The sequence below is a fragment of the Setaria viridis genome, chromosome 4 (genome assembly GCF_005286985.2).
Source record: "Setaria viridis chromosome 4, Setaria_viridis_v4.0, whole genome shotgun sequence".
NCBI classification, from domain to species: domain Eukaryota; kingdom Viridiplantae; phylum Streptophyta; class Magnoliopsida; order Poales; family Poaceae; genus Setaria; species Setaria viridis.
In genome coordinates this window covers 8,704,518-8,723,278 of record NC_048266.2, presented here as the reverse complement: position 1 = coordinate 8,723,278, position 18,761 = coordinate 8,704,518, and the positions used below count along the sequence as shown (strand labels likewise).

The 18,761-nt window shown below is 48.0% G+C and overlaps 3 protein-coding genes across 3 annotated transcripts; all 3 read left to right on the top strand.

Moving 5' to 3' along the window:
- The first annotated feature begins 689 nt into the window (after nucleotides 1-689).
- On the top strand, nucleotides 690-3,571 carry LOC117852752 (uncharacterized). Its single transcript, XM_034734993.2, has 2 exons — nucleotides 690-1,798; nucleotides 3,180-3,571. Exons 1-2 carry the CDS (start codon nucleotides 830-832, stop codon nucleotides 3,255-3,257), a joined length of 1,047 nt encoding a protein of 348 aa, XP_034590884.1. The 5' UTR covers nucleotides 690-829; the 3' UTR covers nucleotides 3,258-3,571.
- A 1,289-nt stretch (nucleotides 3,572-4,860) lies between these two features.
- On the top strand, nucleotides 4,861-7,168 carry LOC117851497 (NEP1-interacting protein-like 2). Its single transcript, XM_034733321.2, has 5 exons — nucleotides 4,861-5,300; nucleotides 5,401-5,579; nucleotides 5,819-5,902; nucleotides 6,014-6,172; nucleotides 6,845-7,168. The coding sequence occupies exons 1-5, from the start codon at nucleotides 5,168-5,170 to the stop codon at nucleotides 6,971-6,973; spliced, it is 684 nt and encodes a 227-aa protein (XP_034589212.1). The 5' UTR covers nucleotides 4,861-5,167; the 3' UTR covers nucleotides 6,974-7,168.
- Nucleotides 7,169-13,568: 6,400 nt separating this feature from the next.
- LOC117853400 (TPD1 protein homolog 1A-like) lies at nucleotides 13,569-13,874 on the top strand. The gene has a single exon (XM_034735774.1). The coding sequence runs from the start codon at nucleotides 13,569-13,571 to the stop codon at nucleotides 13,872-13,874; it is 306 nt and encodes a 101-aa protein (XP_034591665.1).
- The last annotated feature ends 4,887 nt before the right edge of the window (nucleotides 13,875-18,761 follow it).

Genomic DNA, 18,761 nt, shown 5'->3' with positions numbered 1-18,761 from the left:
GGACTCTTTTATTTGTTGGTGTACAACAGATGGCATATTTAGGGTAGATCACTAACTGAAGCTACCACCAACTGCTGCACGGTTTGAACATTATAGCTGTTGTTTATAGCAGTCGTGGTCGGGTAGTTGAGTTGCTCGTTGCCGAATGATCATAATTCACAAATCACAAGAGCTGTGACTGAGATAGCTAAGCGCTGAGATTTCTTTTTCCAGTTATTGTACACCAGTCAGTTGCCGGAAAAACTGTGATGAACTCTAATGGCCCGGTAACTGGATGTGATGCGATTGATGGGATCAAATTTTATCAGCTTGTTGATCATTGTACTTGTACAGCAAGTTCGTTTGGTCGTCAAGATTTGGAGTCCTGAATCTGAAGTGGCTCGGCGCTGCTCTGCTCCTCCGAGTCTCTCGGCCGACGCAGCAGCGGCACGGCCAGTCGGCCAGGGACAAGCTCACGTCACGAGTCGCGCCGGTCAGACGACCCAGAGGCCGCCAGATCGCGAGGCAACCCACCCATTTTTGCCATCCCCCCCGCGCCGCGCCCGTCGCCGACGCCGTGCATCCCAGCGTCCGTCTTCCCGATTCCACGCAGGCACGCACCCCGCACCGGCCCTCCGGCCACCAGCACCCACGTGCCCCCACGTTTCCCCAGATCCCATCCACCCCCCCTCCCCCGGCTCCCAAGTCCCAACGCGCTTCCCTCAACGCGATACACAAGCAAGCCACGCACACACGCTTCCATCCCCACTTCGAGACCCAAAGCCCCCAAGCCAAACCCTCGCTCGCCACCTGCCATCCGATCAAGCAGCCTGCAGCCGGCCGATCCGCCATGGCGTCCGCGTACTACGAGAGCTCCCGGGGCGGCGCCGCCGACGAGGGGGACGACTTCGACGAGTTCGACCCCACGCCGTACGGCGGCGGCTACGACCTCTTCGTCACCTTCGGCCGCCCGCTGCCGCCGTCCGAGGAGACTTGCTACCCGTGCTCCGAGCCTTCCACCTCCTACGACGCACCCCACTACTCCGCGTCCGAGCCGTCCCCCTACGGGCACCACACCAAGGCGAAGCCCAACTACGGTTTCCGCCCCCAGCAGGAGCAGCAGCCGTCCTACGGATCCTCCGGCGGCAGCTACGGATCCAGGCCCGAGCCCGCCGCGGAGGAGGGCGGCGGCGGCTATGGATCTGGCTACGAATCCGGGTACGGTAGGAAGAACCAGGAGGAGGAGAGCTACGGATCCGGGTACGGAAGGAAGCCTCAGGCGGAGGAGAGCTACGGGTCCGGGGGGTACGGCTCTGGCTACGGCGGCCAGGCCCGGCCGGAGGCGGGCTATGGGTCAGCAGCGTATGGATCTGGATATGGCTCCAATCCGCAGGCTGAGAGCTACGGCTCCGGCTACGGGAGGAAGCCGCAGGTAGAGGAGAGCTACGGATCGGAGTATGGGTCTGGGTACGGCAGGAAGCCGCAGGTGGAGCAGAGCTATGGATCGGAATACGGGTCAGGGTACGGGAGGAAGCCTCAGGCTGAGGAGGGCTACGGATCGGGGTACGGCAGCAGACCGCAGGGTGGGGAGGAGTATGGCAGTGGTGGGTATGGCAGGAAGACTCAGGAGGAGAGCTATGGTTCCTCGGGGTATGGCTATGGCAGGAAGACTGAGGAGGAGGGCTATGGTGGTTCTGGGTACGGGTATGAGAAGCCGAAGCCGAAGCCGTTTGGGGAGGAGCATCAGAGCGGTGGGTATGAGAGGCCGAGCTATGGCGGCGGCGACGAGTACCAGGGGAGCTATGGCCGCAAGAAGCATGTAAGTCCCTTCCCCTTCGAATTGGGGTGTGTTGATATTTACTCATCTACCTTAGTTACTTTGTTGCGCTTATGCATGCTATAAGTTATATAATGTGATGAAAGTTCAAGAAAAGGCAGGAGACTTGATTGTGTATTGTATTAGGCCTTGCAATTGTTGACCTTCCGAGATAGGTGACTGTTTAGCTGATAACAGCTTTTTTAGAAAATCTGTTGGTGGGAAGGAATAGACAAATTCAAGATATATGGCATTTTGGTGCAAAAAATAGCTTGTAGATAGATGCTGCTGATACAAATATAGGTTCAAGGCGTTTTAAGAAGTTGGGAAGTTTTATCCAGTGTCAAAAACATGTTGTGAGGAACATTCTTTATGAAGCCGATCCATTATGAACTGCTTGTTAGTGCTTATAGTGTCATGAAAATATGTGGTATTCAGGGTGCATAACTAACTTAGTGTTTGAGTTCTGTAGTATTACTATGAAGTCCAATACAAACTGTGGGCATATGACATTCATTTCACGCTAAGTGCTAGTTTGGAAGCTCGAAATTCTTGGGGTTTCCCGGCTCTTTCCTCAGGCAGGAAGTCTGTGTGGAATTTGGCCACAGGCCAAATAACCCTGTCCGTTTGGAAGCTCATGGCTCACGCGGTGGGGTGACTGTCCCTGACCCACAAGCTTTCCCTGGGGTAGTGTTTCCCCACCTTTAGGGTAAAGTAGTCTAGTTAAACAAACAATCACTAATGGTGATTCATTTATGTTGAGTGACCCAGTTGTAGGAACACAGCCCTGTGCTTCAGTAGTTATATACTCCCTCCGGTCAGGAATAGATGACATTTCCGACCAGGGAAATGAACTAGCGGCAGGCTAAAAGATGATGTCTGAACGTCATATATTCATGTCTGGAGGTAGCAGTATATATTTCATAACACATTTACCTCTGCACGCAGAAGTCTACAAATTAGGTCAAAAAATTTGAACGATTTAAAATGTACAGTACAAAATTGGTCAGAAATGAGGTGCCCCCCCCCCCCCCCCCATGCATTGCTGGCAAGCTTCAACTCTTGCTACTGGTATAGCGCATAAAGGGGGTGTTTGGATCCTTGGACTAAAGTTTAGCCCATGTCACATCAGATGTTTGGATGCTAATTAGGAGTATTAAATATAGGCTAATGATAAAAATAATTGCATAAATGAGGGCTAATTCGCGAGATGAATCCATTAAACCTAATTAGTCCATGATTAGCACATGTTTATGCAAAAGGTAGCCCGTTGAAGGAATGGAATATTCTGTTTACAGTGCTGGCACAAAGTGATGACTCCATAAAAGCTCTAAGAATAGAACTTCCTCTCCACCGCTAACTGTTTCTTGTTGCCACTCGGTAGGATGATGACTCTGATGATGAGAAGAAGCAGCATTATCAGAAGCACCACCACCACCGTCGCCATGACTACGACGATTAAGCACCCATTGTGGGTACCTTCTGCTGGGCGTGGCCTCGGTCTTACCGCGACGGCCACTGTATCTGGTTACTGCATAAATAAAGATGGATGTGCTTGCCTTCTGGACACTGGACCATTATCGGCTGCTTTGAGTTGGTACTTCTCGCCCCTGAAGTGTGCTATGTGCCTGTGGTTTGTATGTTCGAATCTTTACCAAATAAGTATCGTCTGTATGTGTGACGAACCTGGTGTGCACGCCTGTTGAGGCTGAACGTTATACTTTGTACCTCTTCCTGTGGTGTTTCTTTCAGTGATTGGGACTTGTCTTCGCATCAGGCGTGACTCTTCTCTTCTGGCCCCCCTATCATCTTAGGGGTGTTTGGATCTATGGATTAATTTTTAGTTCGGGTCACATCGGATGTTCGAATACTAATTAACTAATTGCATAAGCTATGGTTAATTCGCGAGACGAATCTATTGAGTCTAATTAATCCATGATCAGTACATATTTACTGTAGTATCATATGGTCAAATCATGGTCAAATCATGGGCATCATATGGTCAAATCATGAACTAATTAGGCTTATAAATTCATCTCGCGAATTAGCTTTTATTTATGCAATTGATTTTGTAATTAATTTATATTTAATACTCCTAATTAGTATCTAAACGAACTTTTAGTCTCTGGAACAAACACCCCTGTACTCTCCACATCCTACTGTCTCCACATCCTACCGGCGCTGTTGCATTCAGCTGCACTGTATATGGCCGCGTCATGACATGACGTTGCCCCATAGCCCTTGAGGGATGAAGGTGGACCCAAGAAATCAATGCTTGGCTCCCTTCGTGTCACAATTCTGCTATTGACATGCTCTAGCGGTTGTTAGGAGGTGTTTGAATACACCTTAGCACCTGTCACATTGGATGTTTGATAGTAATTAGAAGTATATTTATGGATATTTGATACTAGTTAGGAGTATTAAATATAGTCTAATTATAAAATTAATTGCACAAATGGAGTCTAATTCGTGAGATGAATCTATTAAGTCTAATTAGTCCATGATTTGACAACGTGGTGCTACAGTAACCATTTGCTAATGATGGATCAATTACCTTTAATAGATTCGTTTCGCGAATTAGACTCTATCTGTACAATTAGTTTGTAATTAGTTCATATTTAATCTTCCTAATTAGCATCCGAATATTCAACGTGAGCTATCCTATCCGACATCTTTCCCTGAAATAATCATCTGATAGATAAGCTGCCGCAACACGTTCGGTGCCTAAATTTGGCTCCAGCTGGGCCATTAAAATTCAGAACGCGAGAAGGTGCTCCATTGATGCGACGCCGGTTGTTGGAATGGTGGTGGCACTAGCACCACCATCAGTTGAGCAATGATCGACGTGGGGGGATTTCGCAATAAGCTAATCAATTTTTAAGTTCCTAAACGAGCCATATTTTGACAGGCTGAGGCCATGTTTTGCTAGTACATTCCTTTTTATAAGAAAAGGAAATGCTTATCTGCTTGTAATTTCCAGTTGCGTGTAGATTCAAAGATCTCGCGCATCGCAGCCCTTGCACGGCAGATGTTACTTGCAATTCCGCGCAATTTTCTCGAAGCACACAGACCCGAGATGGAACACACGCAGCAACCTGGAGGCTGGACGCTGGAGAGTGCGTCACACGGACACGGTCACGGTCACGCCTCCCCCCTCACCTCGCCTCGCTCCCTCCCCATCTCTTCCCGGCGAGCCCCCCCTCCACGCGTCTACCAACCACCAGTCCACCAGGCGCGCGGCGCGACCCCCAACCGACCCCGGTAGGCAGGCGCGCGCGGCGCGCCACCGTGACGCTCGACCGGCTGGCTTGCTGCGTGCGGCGGGGAGACGGAGGGCCGGGCGGCCCCCCCGTGCCGTGACGACGCCGCGCCATGGAGGTGCCGCCGCTGCCAGCAGCGGCTGCGTCGGCGGAGGAGGAGCGCCGCAGCACGGCGACGGGGTCGTGCCTCCCCCGGCTGGTCTCAGGCGTCCTCTCGGGGGCCCTCACCGGCCTCTTCGCCGTCGGTACGCGCGCGCGCGCCTGCGTGTTGCTTGTGTTTGTTGGTTTGCGTGCTCTGGTGTTTTTGAAATTTTGACGCGGATTTGTGGTGCTTGTTGTCTGAAGCTGGAGGCTTGACGGGGGCGTTCACCGGCGCATTGGCGGGGAGGGCTTCCGACAGCGGCGTCCTCCGGGGAGCCGGGCTGGGGGCGTTCGCGGGGGCGGTGCTCTCCATCGAGGTTCTGGAGGCTTCGCGCGCGTACTGGAGCGCGGACCGATCGAGCCCGCAGAGCACGTCCTCCATGGTCCGTAAGCTTCTCTCTTCAGCAATTCAGCCCCCATGATTGTTGCGCAAATCAATTACCAGAGTGCTCCATAATTGTCTTGCGTTAACTCGAGAAATATCATTGGTTTCAGGAAATTCTTGTATGCTATTGTTAGTTCCTTTCAGCTCAGATAATGGAAAATTACATTTTGCGATGCCATTATTGTCGTTGATTCATGGCCGGCGTGCTTTTAAGAGAATTCTTTGTTGCGCTTCCAGGGTGATTTCATAGAGCAGCTCCTTCATGCTCGATCTGTGCAAGACCAGTATGAGCCATCAGCATATATGGCATATCGTTGGCAGGTGAGTTGTTGTATTACCTCTGGTGGCATCCTCACTAACAGAAAGCGCACAAATGCTTACAGTAGAGGGTCACATCCATTTCTATAGATGAACAATAGATATTTCCAACAGGTTGGTATTGCAGACAATGATGATCTGTACGATGTTCTTGAAGAGGTTTTATCTGATGGGCTCTCACAAGATACCCTAAAGAAGTTACCACATCATGTCGTTACTGATCAGAAGCAAGAATCGGTTGCTGAAGACCTGTCTTGCGCTATTTGCCTCCAGGTACTAATATCACATTACATATTTGTTTAGTGGAAAACTAACCTGCATTAAAATCTTAATGTCGTGGGGGTCTGGGGGATTTCATAGTTTAGAAGCTGCCTTTGTCTTGTCTTGATAAATTAACATGACGTGCATATGTCATTTTCTTTTGGAGGTTGGCAGTTGATTAATCATGGGGAACATGTAATTTGACACATTAGATCACTGAAAGTAAGATGATGGGAGTTGAAGCAGGACTGTAGCTGTAGGAGTGCCCATCACTCTGCCTTGTAGGTTGATTATAGTTAACTCAGATGTTGAATCACCTTTGTCCACCTAATGGTTGCTTGGCTTACTTCCGAAGAGTTGCCAGCTTTTTCGACTAGTTATCTTAACTCTAAAGTGTAACATACAGTTTGATGGTGCTCTGTTTAGATTATAAGAGTGCTGGGGGCGCAATCCATTCCTTTAGAGTGCAGTACATGGACAGATGTATAGTATTCATTTTTCTCGACCTTCCAAGCAATGCCTTCGGGGTGTCTTTCTCCTTGGGTCGAATTTTTTTTAATATGAAGTATCCACATTTATTTTGTATGTGACAAATTTAGCTGTCTTTTTTTTTCTCTTGAAATGGCATGCTACGGTTGGACTTTGTCTTGTACAGTACATACTAACAGTTTGCTCTTCCCCCAGGATGTAGTTGCCGGAGAGACAGTGAGGAAGTTGCCGAAGTGTTCTCACACTTTCCACCAGCCTTGCGTGGACAGATGGTTCATGGACCACTGTTCATGCCCTGTATGTAGGCAAGATGTGTGTAGGTAGATTATGTTCGGCTCCATGTTCTCATGCCTTTGTAAAGTGTCTACTGGCATCATTCATATAGAAAGAATTATAAGTACCAAGCCCTATAACTTGTTTGTATCCATACATCAGAGGTTGCGCGGTTCGTGTTTTTCTAGTCACTCATCTTGTGCACATAAAACTGGAGATATCGCAATGTGAAGTTTCTTTTATCCATCCTATTATACATGTATATTGCAATATAATGCTAAACTGTGAACGCAGTGTCTAATGTATTTCACATGGCTTACCATAAAAATGATTTCCAATTTTCATCTTAATAGCCAATTTGTCCTTAAAAATGCATTTGCTGCGGAGGAAGAAGCAATGGAATCAGTCTGGATGCACAGGCGCACAACATGCTACATATAGATAAATTTGGGCAATGTTTTTAAAAAAAAATTGAAATATAAGTAATTTTGGAATTGGAACTCACTACGACACATGAAACACTGAGCACACTCACATCTGGTTAAATAGGTAAGCACCAATTCGTATATCACGACCACGACTTCACTGCCACACAAGATGGTTCACGTCTTTGACAAAAAAAAGAACAATATTATAGCAGGGTTAAATTTAAAATAAGAAGTACATTAAAACAAATTTACCAGATTTGTTTTCAAACTTTATAAATCGATTCTGAAATAAAAAAAATAATGAATTTATAATTAAATTTCCATTGGAATTGTTGCATCAAATACAAATAAATATGCAATTTGAGTCCTATGGGTATTTTGATACATTTCAAATTGTGTTAACAAAAGGAAATAGAAAAGGAAATCATCCAAATTTGGAATCAGTTTATCTGTTAATCAGACCTAGTATTAGATCTGATCATTTGTGCCAGTACATATACGTACATGATGTTTGAAGCATATCGCTGTATTAATAAGTTGATGTATGTACAAATTTGAACTTTACTAAACGGTCCGGGCTTGAGGGCATTCGCGCCATTTGATGCCTCCATCCTTTGACCCAAAATTATACTTACACGATGCAATATCCGCCTGCAAAGTACTACCACTGGAAAGATCATTTTCCTCCCAATCCGTATGGGTTGAAGTGAAAAATGAACTAAATTTCCACCTCAACCCCTTCCAACACCAAGGCCGAAGCCCGAAGCTGATAGCATTCCGCGGTTGTAGGCGAACAGCAAGCAGGGGGTTTTCCGTAAAACTTGCGGAATCTGCGGCGGAAGCCTGAGTCGGAGATGATACGGAGCCCGCGCTTGCTGACGAGGGCCGCTTAGACGAGACTCGCTGGCCTCGTCGGGTCGCCCGGCGGAGGCGGAGGCACGGAGGACGACGACCTCTTCGACGATCTCGTCCGTCAGCGCCGGCGGCATGCTGCTTGGCGGTGGATCGAGGGATTGAAACGAGAGTGCAGCGGGTTATAGGCATCCATGGGATAGAAACAGAGCACGCACATCTCAATAAGGAAAAGCAAGAGCAGGACACGCGTGTCGAAAGGACATGGGAAACCAGCGAGGTCGTCTTCTTCTTGCTATGGTATGGCGCGAGCAGGTCGCATACGAGGGCGATGCCGGGTTGCCATACCCGAGCACAGATTCCATACCGCCGACCACAACTTCCAAACAGGCCCGTACCTATGTTTTTTTTTTTTGGCCCTGGTGCAAAACATAAAGTGAGGCCTATATTTATAAAATGCAAAAAGCTAAAGTGCACGTAGACTTCCTCGTGTAATACCATAATACCATAAGTATTCATACAAAACGATTAAATGACGAATCTTACTTACTAATAACTTCTTAGCTTCCATTAAAAAACATCATTCGTCTAGTATTCTTCGAAATGAAATCTTCAATTATATCTTCGTACTTAATCTTCTCTAGAAGATCATTTTCAAGCGCAATTATCGCCAATCCATTTAGCCTTTCTTGTTTCATAGTACTGCGCATGTAGGTCTTTAGCAACTTCAATTTGGAAAAGCTTCGTTCTGCGGATGCAACTGTTACAGGAATAGTTAACAAAATTCTGTATGCAACAAGGGCATTAGGAAAACAGTCCATCCGTTTCACAAACTTCAGAATATCAAGAGGGCCCATGTCTTCCTTTGGAATGAAATCTTGGAGGAACTTTAACTCCACATGTAATTCCTTGCCATCAATATCAGAATGGTCACCACTCTTAAGTGCAGCCTCAAGATGAGCACAAGAAGACAACAGACTCTTGTCATCTAAGGAGCATAATTTCTTTGAAGTAAACAAAAAACCAAAAGTTTTTTCGTATCCCTGGTATTGTTCGAATCTCTTTGTAAGTGAAGCAATAGCTTGATCAACAATGGATAGAAAATAATTGATTCTAATTAACTCCTCTGTAGATTGTGAAGCAATAGATTCATCTTCAGGTGCCTCATCAAATTGCCGTTTCCTTTTGATTTTACGCTTGGTACGGAATGTTGGTTCAACATCCATCTCATGTGCAATTTCTTTTGCAGATTCTAATGCATTTGGAAAACCAGTTTCTCTATACTTAGTGAAGAATGAAATCAACCCCTGCACTTTCTCAATAGCAATATCAATAAGCATATCCTTTGCTTGTAATTGTTTACTGGCCAAATTAATAGCAGATAATACTTCATACCAGATAACTATTGCCACTATAAATTCAAAGTCACCAAGCTCATTGGTCGCCAAGGATTTAGCTTCACTACATATTATTGCATCATTATCAGTATCTGACACTTCCCGTAAAGCTTCTCGTATATCCTGCATTTGGAACCTTATAGCCTTAACACTGTCAACACGACTCTCCCAACGAGTTGTTGACAATGGCTTGAGAGTGAATCCTGATATGTTATCTTTAAAATTTGCCATCTCTTAGTGGACTTACCAAATATTGTATAGATATGTTGTATGATTCCAAATTTTTTTTTTGCTTTACCGCAACTCTTTGCCATATCACATAGTGCTAAATTAAGACTATGACAGCCACAAGCAGAATAAAAGGCTCGAGGATTGATCTCCAAAACTTTCTTTTGTACCCCTATATTTTTCCCTTTCATATTTGATCCATTGTCGTATCCTTGTCCTCTCACATTGTCTATATCAAGGTCAAGATTCTTCAATTCATCTTGTAAAACATCAAATAACCCTTGGCCTGTAGTATCATTAATATCCAGAAAACCTAAGAATGATTCCTCAATGCAAATAGAATCTGAAGATGTGTCAACATATCTTATGATCAAAGACATTTGTTCTTGGTGGCTTATATCAGGGGTACAATCAAGGATAACTGAGAAATATTTTGATTCCTTTATTTTTCTAATTATTTCAGACCTGATAGAAGCAGCAAGCAAATCTATTACCTCATTCTGGATGCCATGACCGAGGTAATGTGTATGGATATCATCATTTGTTATGCGTTGAACATGCTCCTGCATAACCGGATCAAATTCAGCCATCATTTCAACCATGCCTAGAAAATTGCCATTGCTGTCCTGATACAGCTAGCTATTGGTACCACGAAATGCTAAGTTATGCTTTGCAAGGAATTTTGCAATCAAAATAATTCTGAACAAAACCTTCCTCCAATGTTCCTTTTCCTTCTCAATTTCTCTATGAGCAACTTTATCAATAGTTTGGTTGTTATCAAATCTGAGACGCATGTCATACCAAGAAGCCATATTTGTAATATGATCTGCACTAGTTTCATGATCTTTAAGTCGAGTGCCAACATGTGACCAATCACTCATACCTTCATAGACCTTCATTTGCTAGCTGACTCCTTAAATGCCCCTTTCTTAATAACTTGCAACAAAAACAGAATACTCTATCAAGCTCTTTGGAATATACCAGCCATTCTCTATCACAAGTTTCCCCATTTGATAAAATTCTAGTATATAATGCTGCAGAAAACCTCCTTGATAACCTATCTTAAGGACCTTTCTGAATAGACAAGTCCCTTTTAGGACCCTTTTGGACCAAAATATCAACCTATTTTTGATCTAGTCCATCCCAATATCTTGGATCAAATATGTTAGGCTGAAAAGGAACCCTCAAATCATTGTCACTTTCAATACTAGCTGATCCATCGAGGGTAGCATCAACACCATCCGCATTGTTGGGATTAACTTGCACTGATTCAGTTCCTAAAGTGTGAGCTTCAACGTTGTCTGTGTTATCACCGTGATTTCCATCACTATGTGCCTCAGGAGTTTCATCTTGTGCACTAGTTTGACAGTTCTTAACAACAAATCTATCAAGAGCACCCTTTTGAGTCCGAGCAAATTGTTCAAGCCTTTGTTTCTTCTTGCGCTTTTCATTACCTGCCTCATATTTTCTATTTCTAGAAGATATGATATAATGATAAATAAATAGGACTCCCTGTTTCATGAATTACAAAGCAACAAAGCTAAATTAACATTTAACAAATCATTGACCCAATTGCACACAAATCATAGAGCCGGTCACCTAGCATTACATTACCTGGCGGTAGCTTTTGCCTTTTGTAGTTCTGTTGTGCCGTTGTGGAGAAGACCTGCCGTCAGATGGTCAGAGGCAGGTGGAGTCGCTGCATGCAGGCTTGATTGCGGCAGCGCAATTTCGCATGCAGCTCGGTGACTCGGCGAGATTGCAGCGGCCGGCGGCGCTCTAGCGATTAGATTTAGAAATTAGAATAATCGGCAGGCGGCAGCGGCAGGCCAGGCCTACTAGGCTGCTAATCAGTATCGGATGATTCGGATCGGACGGTCCTGGTCCGGCAACACGGCAACAGATTCTCCAATCTCTAGGGCCCAGGCTAAAAACACAAAAAGTTGCATGGAGCCATGCAGGCCTGGTCGCATACTCGCATGCAGGCAGGAATAGAGGCCACCAGAGAGAGATTGACAGGTCAGTAGGTCACGTACTCACGTACACATGGGGGCCCCAAAATTTTGGAGGCCCGGTGCGGTCGGCCCACTTGCCATGCATGATGTACGGGCCTGCTTCCAAACCATCTCCGCCACCGCCCTCCACCACCTGCGTCCATATATTCAAGCAGTGGTGGGCCCACTTAGATTCAATGGTATACAATTGAATACCCATTATTTTTGAAAAAAAAATTCATATACATAGTGTATTTTAGATATATGTATGAAAAAAACAAAAATACAGAAGCTAGCATAGACATTTCACTCAAAAAGGCCCACCGGAAGCCAACCTCGTTCTCCCTCGACTGGCCCAACTGGCCCATCCGGCCCATCCGGCCACTCAATTTCCCCCCACCCCCACGCGTGAGCACGCACACGCCAGAATCACGCACCACGGCCAGCGTGCTCGAACCCTAGGCGGCGTCCGGCGGCAGCAGCGGCGGATCGGCGGTGGCGACGCTCGACGGCTGGCGGGCTGGGACTGGGAGGGCGCCCGGCGGTAAGCGGCGGCGGACGGCCTGTGCGACTGTGTGGTTGGCGCCTGCGCGGCGCGGTCGCGTGGAGCCGGAGCGGTGACGCCGCGGCGGCTGACGGGTCGGCGGCCGACGGGTCGGCGGCCGACGGGTCGGCGGCCGACGGGTCGGCGGCGGCAGGCGACCTGCGCGCTACTAGGCGGCGGTAAGCGGTGGCGGGCGGCCTGCGTGGCGCGGAGCCGGAGCGGCGGCGCCGCGGCGGCCGACGGGCCGGCGGCGGCGGACGCGCAACGCGCTACTGGCCGCCGTGGGCGGCTGGGCGCGCCAAGCTTCGGCGCCACGACTCGCCGGCTCCACCCTATGCAAGTCCAGTCGGCCGATGCGGGCACGCGGCGACAGCCGGCCCCAAGCCCCCAAGGCCCCTACTATCTACTGATTTGAGGATTTTGTGAGCTGCTATTCCTGATTGTTTGTGAAATTGAGGTGAGAATTTTCAATTGTTTGTCAAATTGGGATAGCACATCAACTTGCAAAATGTGGATGCTCATGAATTTAGTTCAATGTGAAATTGTAAATATCCGATAACTTGAAATTGTGTAACTTTTAGGTTTGAACCAGGAAGAGGAAGGGTAGTGCCGCTACTGATTTGAGGATTTTCATGGCGAGGGCTGCTGCAAAGAAGAGACAACCTGAACCGGAGAATGTTAATCAATCTTGCAATGAAAGCCAAATGCAACTAGTGTTATTCCAAGGACATCATCGCTCATTTTCAAAGCATTGTAGAACAGAAAGTTGTCCTATAGCTTGTAAGTTGTAATCTTTGTTACCATTTTGCTGTTTTAGCCTCTTTTTATTTCACATGTTGCCAGTTTGATATGTTGATCATTAGTAGCTAGACAATTTCAATTTGTGATCAATTTTATTAATCAATGATGCTACCACTTAATTCTGTATTATAAAACTATAATTTATTCTGTCAAAAAAAATTTCTTGCCATCTCCAATTTTGAATACCCATACTCCAGATCCTGCGCCCGCCACTGTATTCAAGACGGGACACAGTCACACCAGACACGCATCCACCACCCGGCATCGTCGTCGTAGTCTTTCCGCAAGCAGCTCGACATGGTTACGGCGACAGCAACCATGGCCATGGCCACGGTCCTGGTGGTGGCCTCGATCCTGCTCGTGCGGCCGGCCTTCGCCGCCCGGCGCCACCAGTGAGACGCCATGCGGGACGTCGTGGTCACCCAGGACGAGGGGCACCGCCAGTCCAACGGGGCCAAGAGGTTCGCCGTGGAGGTGGCCAACCGCGGCGGTGACGCGGTGTCCGGCATCCACCTCATGTGCGGGTACAACTTCCGCACCGTCCGGCCCGTCGACACCGACGTGATCGTCGAAGTCGGCCACGGCAACTGCCTCCTCATCGACGGCGGCTCCATCGCGCCCGGAGGCACCGTCTCCTTTGGCTACACCAGCTACGTGAGATACGACATGACCCTCCTCGCCACCACCTACGACGGTGGCAGTTCCTAACGGCCGCACCTTGCTTCGCATAATCGCTTCATGTATAAGCCTTCTTCTTGTGGCGTGTACTCGTATGTCATGGCACACGTGGAAGATGAATTAGACGTCGTTTGATTATTAGGTTAGTGTATATACGAAAACTACTTTTAGATTAGAGATTTACTCCTCGTCAATCGATTGAAATCTTGCTTATCCATCAATCACCAAAATCTCTACTAGAAAAAGAATGGGTTTCGGAAATTTGGAGGATTCAGGGTTGGAGGTTACCTATGGCTTGCGGTACTAGAGGGGGCTCCGCGAGGCTTGCCGGCCGGCGGTGGAGGTGGGAGAGATGGCGGGGGAGCGGAAGCGGCGAGGGTGCTGCCGGAGCCGCGCGGTTGAGGAACCCCAGTGGTGGGCGGCGGAGGCGGCGGGAGCATCTGGCCCGACGGGTTAGCGTCGGGAAGTGGAGGACGGTGGTGGCAGAGGTGGCGAAGGCCGGCGTAGCCGGGGGGAGGTGGGGGCGGCGGGGGCGGCATGCCTGGCGTCGGGAGATGCCGCGTGTGGAAGATGAAGGGAGGATGAAGAAAGAGAAAGGAGAGAGTTAGGACCAGATGGACTGTTGGATCAAGATCCAACAGTTATAGACGTTGATTGATAGAAAAACTAAATTTCAATTGGTTGATACCGAGACACTTCTTTAAATGTATTGACTACTTGAGAAAAAGAAAATAATAATAGAAAATGGTCATTGGTCACTAGCAAAAACCACTTGAAAAATTAAGTAAATCTTGTGGTGTGTAAAATATATTATAAACATTGCAGAAAACTGTGCTGGGGAGCATCCTACCCGGACACAAGGGAGCAGAGGATGCTAATCTGTTTTCCTCTGCTACCTCTCTGTCAAAAGAGTGAAAGACTCAAAATAGGGCAGGCGGAAACCACTACACAGTACCCACATCTTTTGATCTTTGCATGGTGCACCGTCAGACATTCCACGCCAGGATGCCACTCCACTGGCATGAAATATCTGCCTCCCACTGCTTTATTTCACCATTTGGAAACCATCTCCTCTTGAAGTTAGTTGTGTGCCAAATAGTTAGTGCTACAGGTGTAGAGAGCCAGTAAACAAAAGATGGACCGATTCAGAACTAAACTTGGCAAAAGAAAAAGGGAAAGCTAAACTATACTCGAGCATTTTGGAGCCCCCTGACACTCGAATTTCTCTTCTTCCTGTTGAACCCATCTTCCCCACCTCCGGTGATGCTTGGTTAACTCCAATGAGGTTTGGCGAGCTCCGATAGGGTTAGGAGTTCGGGGGTCAGGGGTTCCAGATTTTGGGGGTTGGGACCTCACCGGCGGCCTTAAAGGGAAGGCTAGCGGCGGTAGGCTGCCCGACGGAGGTGGCGGACGCGGAGTGTAACATCCCAATTTTCCTTAAAATTTATCTAGCAACTTAAACCATAGAGCCTTGCATTTGAATTATGCATCGAAATATAGTTTTTCATGAACACATATGCATATGTTTGAACTAACTACTCCCTTTACTTCAGGAAAATCCCATGCTATATCTCTTTTAAAGTCTATACCTCAAATTTTTCAAATTTGAAGTTTGGAATTTCAAATTTGAACTCAAATTCAATCCCAAATAAATAGAAAAGGACAAAACCTCAACCAGGCCAGCACCCCTTATTTTTGGCCCACCTCTTCTAGCCCGGCCTGCCTCTCCCCTCTTTTCTCGCTCGCAATGCCCGACAGCCGGCCCAGCTCGCTCGCTCGCTCATGCGGCCCAGGCCACATGGTGATGCCAACATGACGTCATCGTCATCTTCCACATGCATCCCCCTTTCTCTCCTTCTCACCTGCGCCCAACAATGCCGCGCACGCGGACCTGCACTCCCGGTCGCCCCTACTACTCCCTGACGAGCGCGCCGCCATCACCCATACCCCCTCCATCACCCGCGCCTGTCAGAGCCTCCCTTCCTACTCAAGGACGCGCCCACCCCTATCCACTCGTCACGCTCTAAGGGCACGCCGCCGGTGGCATGGCCACCCCGATCTCCACCTTCCCGGTCGGATTCACCACCCCGGTGAGTGCGCCGCATGTGCCTGCACCAGGTGCACTTATTGCCCCCCTCCCAGAACAGCCCCCCTAGCCCCTCCCTGTCCTTATCCACCTCCGCCGGCCATGCCACGCGCCGCCATGCCATTGATCGCCGGCCAGCCTGGATAAGCACGACCAAGCCTGTCCGAGCCCCCAAGCCTCCTTGCTAGGCTATAAAGAGCCTCCCTCGCCACCTCTTGCTTCCTCGCCTCTCCCCTCTCCACTTCTTCCCCTCACCGCGCCTCCTCCACCCACCGCCATGTTCTATCCCCTAGAGCCGGGCCGGGTCAAAGCCGAGGAGCTCTGTGCGGCGCTAGACACCCTCCCCAGTGTGGTCCTAGCCCTAGAGCAGCTAAGCCTGACCGACCTTGCTCCGCCACCACCAAACCCCACCCCAATTCGCCACCGGCCAACTCCGGCCATCACGCTGCCTGCGTGAACCCTCACCGCCCTCAGGTATAGCTGTCATGCTACCCGCGCCGCCACCTCCCCTCCTCACCCACTCTAGCTCCCCCTCCACATGGCCACCATGCTGTCGGAGCTCCGGCGAGCCGCCAGCCTAGCTCTGGCGCACCTCTAACCCACACGAATGCACCTGTGCACGCCCCAAGGTCCCTGATCACAGCCATATACTTCTTAGGACCCCAAACCTTGCCTAGGCCCTACTTCCAATTCGCTCCGTTGCCGCTTAAAGCTCCAACGAGCTCGCGCCTCGCCGCCGGTCACCACCTGTTGCCCATAACACCCTCCATTTGTTCGCCTTGGCCACCTCTACCCCTTGGACTACTCCTTGCCCCCTCCCGTAGCCTATGCTGCTCGGTGTGGCCCGCTCCGGCAAGGAGCCCTGCACCCCGCGATGGTTCGATGTCCTAACCTGAGCAATGTTGCCGCTCCCTGCTCCCATTTCATGTACACCACACACACACCCCTCCCCTGGTCCACCACCTGACCCTCAGGCATACCACATGGCCTGCCACGCGGACTGTGTGGGCCTCCCCTGCCACGTCACCACCTGGCCCACCCATCAGCCTCTCTCCCTTTCTCCACCTTGTTCCGCTACGGCCACACGAGTAAATGCACACCAATTTTCATCTAGCCATGTTAGAAACTTCTAAAAATCACCAAAAATTCCTCAAAAATACTAGAGACCATTTAAAACCCAACCATACCTTGTTTTTCCAGATCTCACATCCATAACCCCTGTAACTAAATCCTCCTCCTTTCATTAATGAAAAACCCCATATTTTATGTGGCTCAAAACTAGGAAACTATTCCGAGGAGCTCTATAACAATCCCAGAAAATTCTAGGAAATTACCCAAGCCTCCTAAACCCCAATTCTACTCTCGTTTAAACCATGTTTGATGTATTGCTATGATTGCTTACGTATAACTACGATTATGTAAAAAATGATGACGTCGGAAACACTTTTGACAACCTGGATTACGAGGAAGAAGCTTTGAACGACCTAGACTACAAGGAAGGCAAGTCCCAAAAATCATCATCATCTTTTGATCCCAAGCTTTATTAAATAAACCAAGATAATAACTGATTTATTTTATAAGCTTTGCATATTTCCTTTATTTCCTTGCTTAGCTCATCCTAATAATTTTGAGATCTCCTTGATATCATGAACCCCGTATAGACTAGGTCATATCATGACTCACAAATCCTAAGGAAGAGTGAAAGTACTTTTAGAAATGGCATAAAAGCAAATAAAGTGAGTCTGGCAACTAGTTAAGGTTGGACCCACGAGTAAGAGGGTAGCCTCGATAGAGGATCCTATCCTAAAAGCTTACTCTGGTCATATGAGGACCGGCTCATGGGAAAGTCTTTCTAGTGGACAGTACAACCATATGTACCAAAAAGGTATAGCTTTTAGGAGTGCCTAAACATGTGAGGTCTTGATTCACACCCCACAAACTGAACCTAATAAACCATCCCAAGGGGCCACGGTGGGTAATAGATAGACTGGAGCAGGACCTTCACAGAGTCCCAGGTCTGGTCGGCACGGGTCACGAGTTGAGGTTCGTAGGACCTGTTGACATTGTATGTCAAGTTATGATGCATATTTTTTGGGATAGAGTCCATGAGTGAACATAGTGTGACCCCTGTTTAGACCCCAGCCATATCTATGGACGGAGTTAGGGAATGTTGTCTAGCTAGGAATAAACACGGGTGGGTACGGGTCTCGTAGGTCAGTACCGCCTCCGTACAAGGTATGGGCTAATTGAATGTGCGGGTAAAGTGTACACCTATGCGTAGAGTTAGAAAACTATTCGAATAGCCGAGGATCTTGATCAAGAGCTCACATAGTTAAAGCTCCCATTGATTAGTCTTAACCTGCTTTATAAAAAGAGTGGGATTCAGGATTGTCCTGAAGTGTGTCTAGAGATAAGGCAGAAGCCGGCTTAGGTAATCTCGGACGGATCCTGATGCTCTTAAAACTTGGGGACTAGTAGGGAGGTAGATTCCCCTCTAGGACCAACAACTTATAGATATCTGCATTACATTCTTTTCAAATGTTACAACCATATATACTATGCATAAAACTAGCTCTCAGGCAAACTACCACCTATTCCTTGAAATCCTGCATGAAATAATACAACAAATGTGGGATTTGCTGAGTACCTTTTATATGGTGCTCACCCTTGCTTCCCCTCCCTTTCTTCAAAGGAAGAAGTTGTTGGTGAAGAGGACGAGGATCTTGAGGATCTGCCATAGGAGCCAAGCCGCCTGCAGGCTTAGGACTGCTATGTAGAACTCCGCTATATAATTAAGGTTGAGGCTAAGACCCCTCTTGTATCTTTAGTAG

Coding starts and splice junctions, on each gene's coding strand:
- LOC117852752 (XM_034734993.2), top strand. CDS start 830: ATGGCGTCCGCGTACTACGAGAGCTCCCGGGGCGGCGCCGCCGACGAG. Junction 1,799..3,179: donor GCTATGGCCGCAAGAAGCAT/GTAAGTCCCTTC, acceptor GCCACTCGGTAG/GATGATGACTCTGATGATGA.
- LOC117851497 (XM_034733321.2), top strand. CDS start 5,168: ATGGAGGTGCCGCCGCTGCCAGCAGCGGCTGCGTCGGCGGAGGAGGAG. Junction 5,301..5,400: donor CACCGGCCTCTTCGCCGTCG/GTACGCGCGCGC, acceptor TGTTGTCTGAAG/CTGGAGGCTTGACGGGGGCG. Junction 5,903..6,013: donor ATATGGCATATCGTTGGCAG/GTGAGTTGTTGT, acceptor TATTTCCAACAG/GTTGGTATTGCAGACAATGA.
- LOC117853400 (XM_034735774.1), top strand. CDS start 13,569: ATGCGGGACGTCGTGGTCACCCAGGACGAGGGGCACCGCCAGTCCAAC.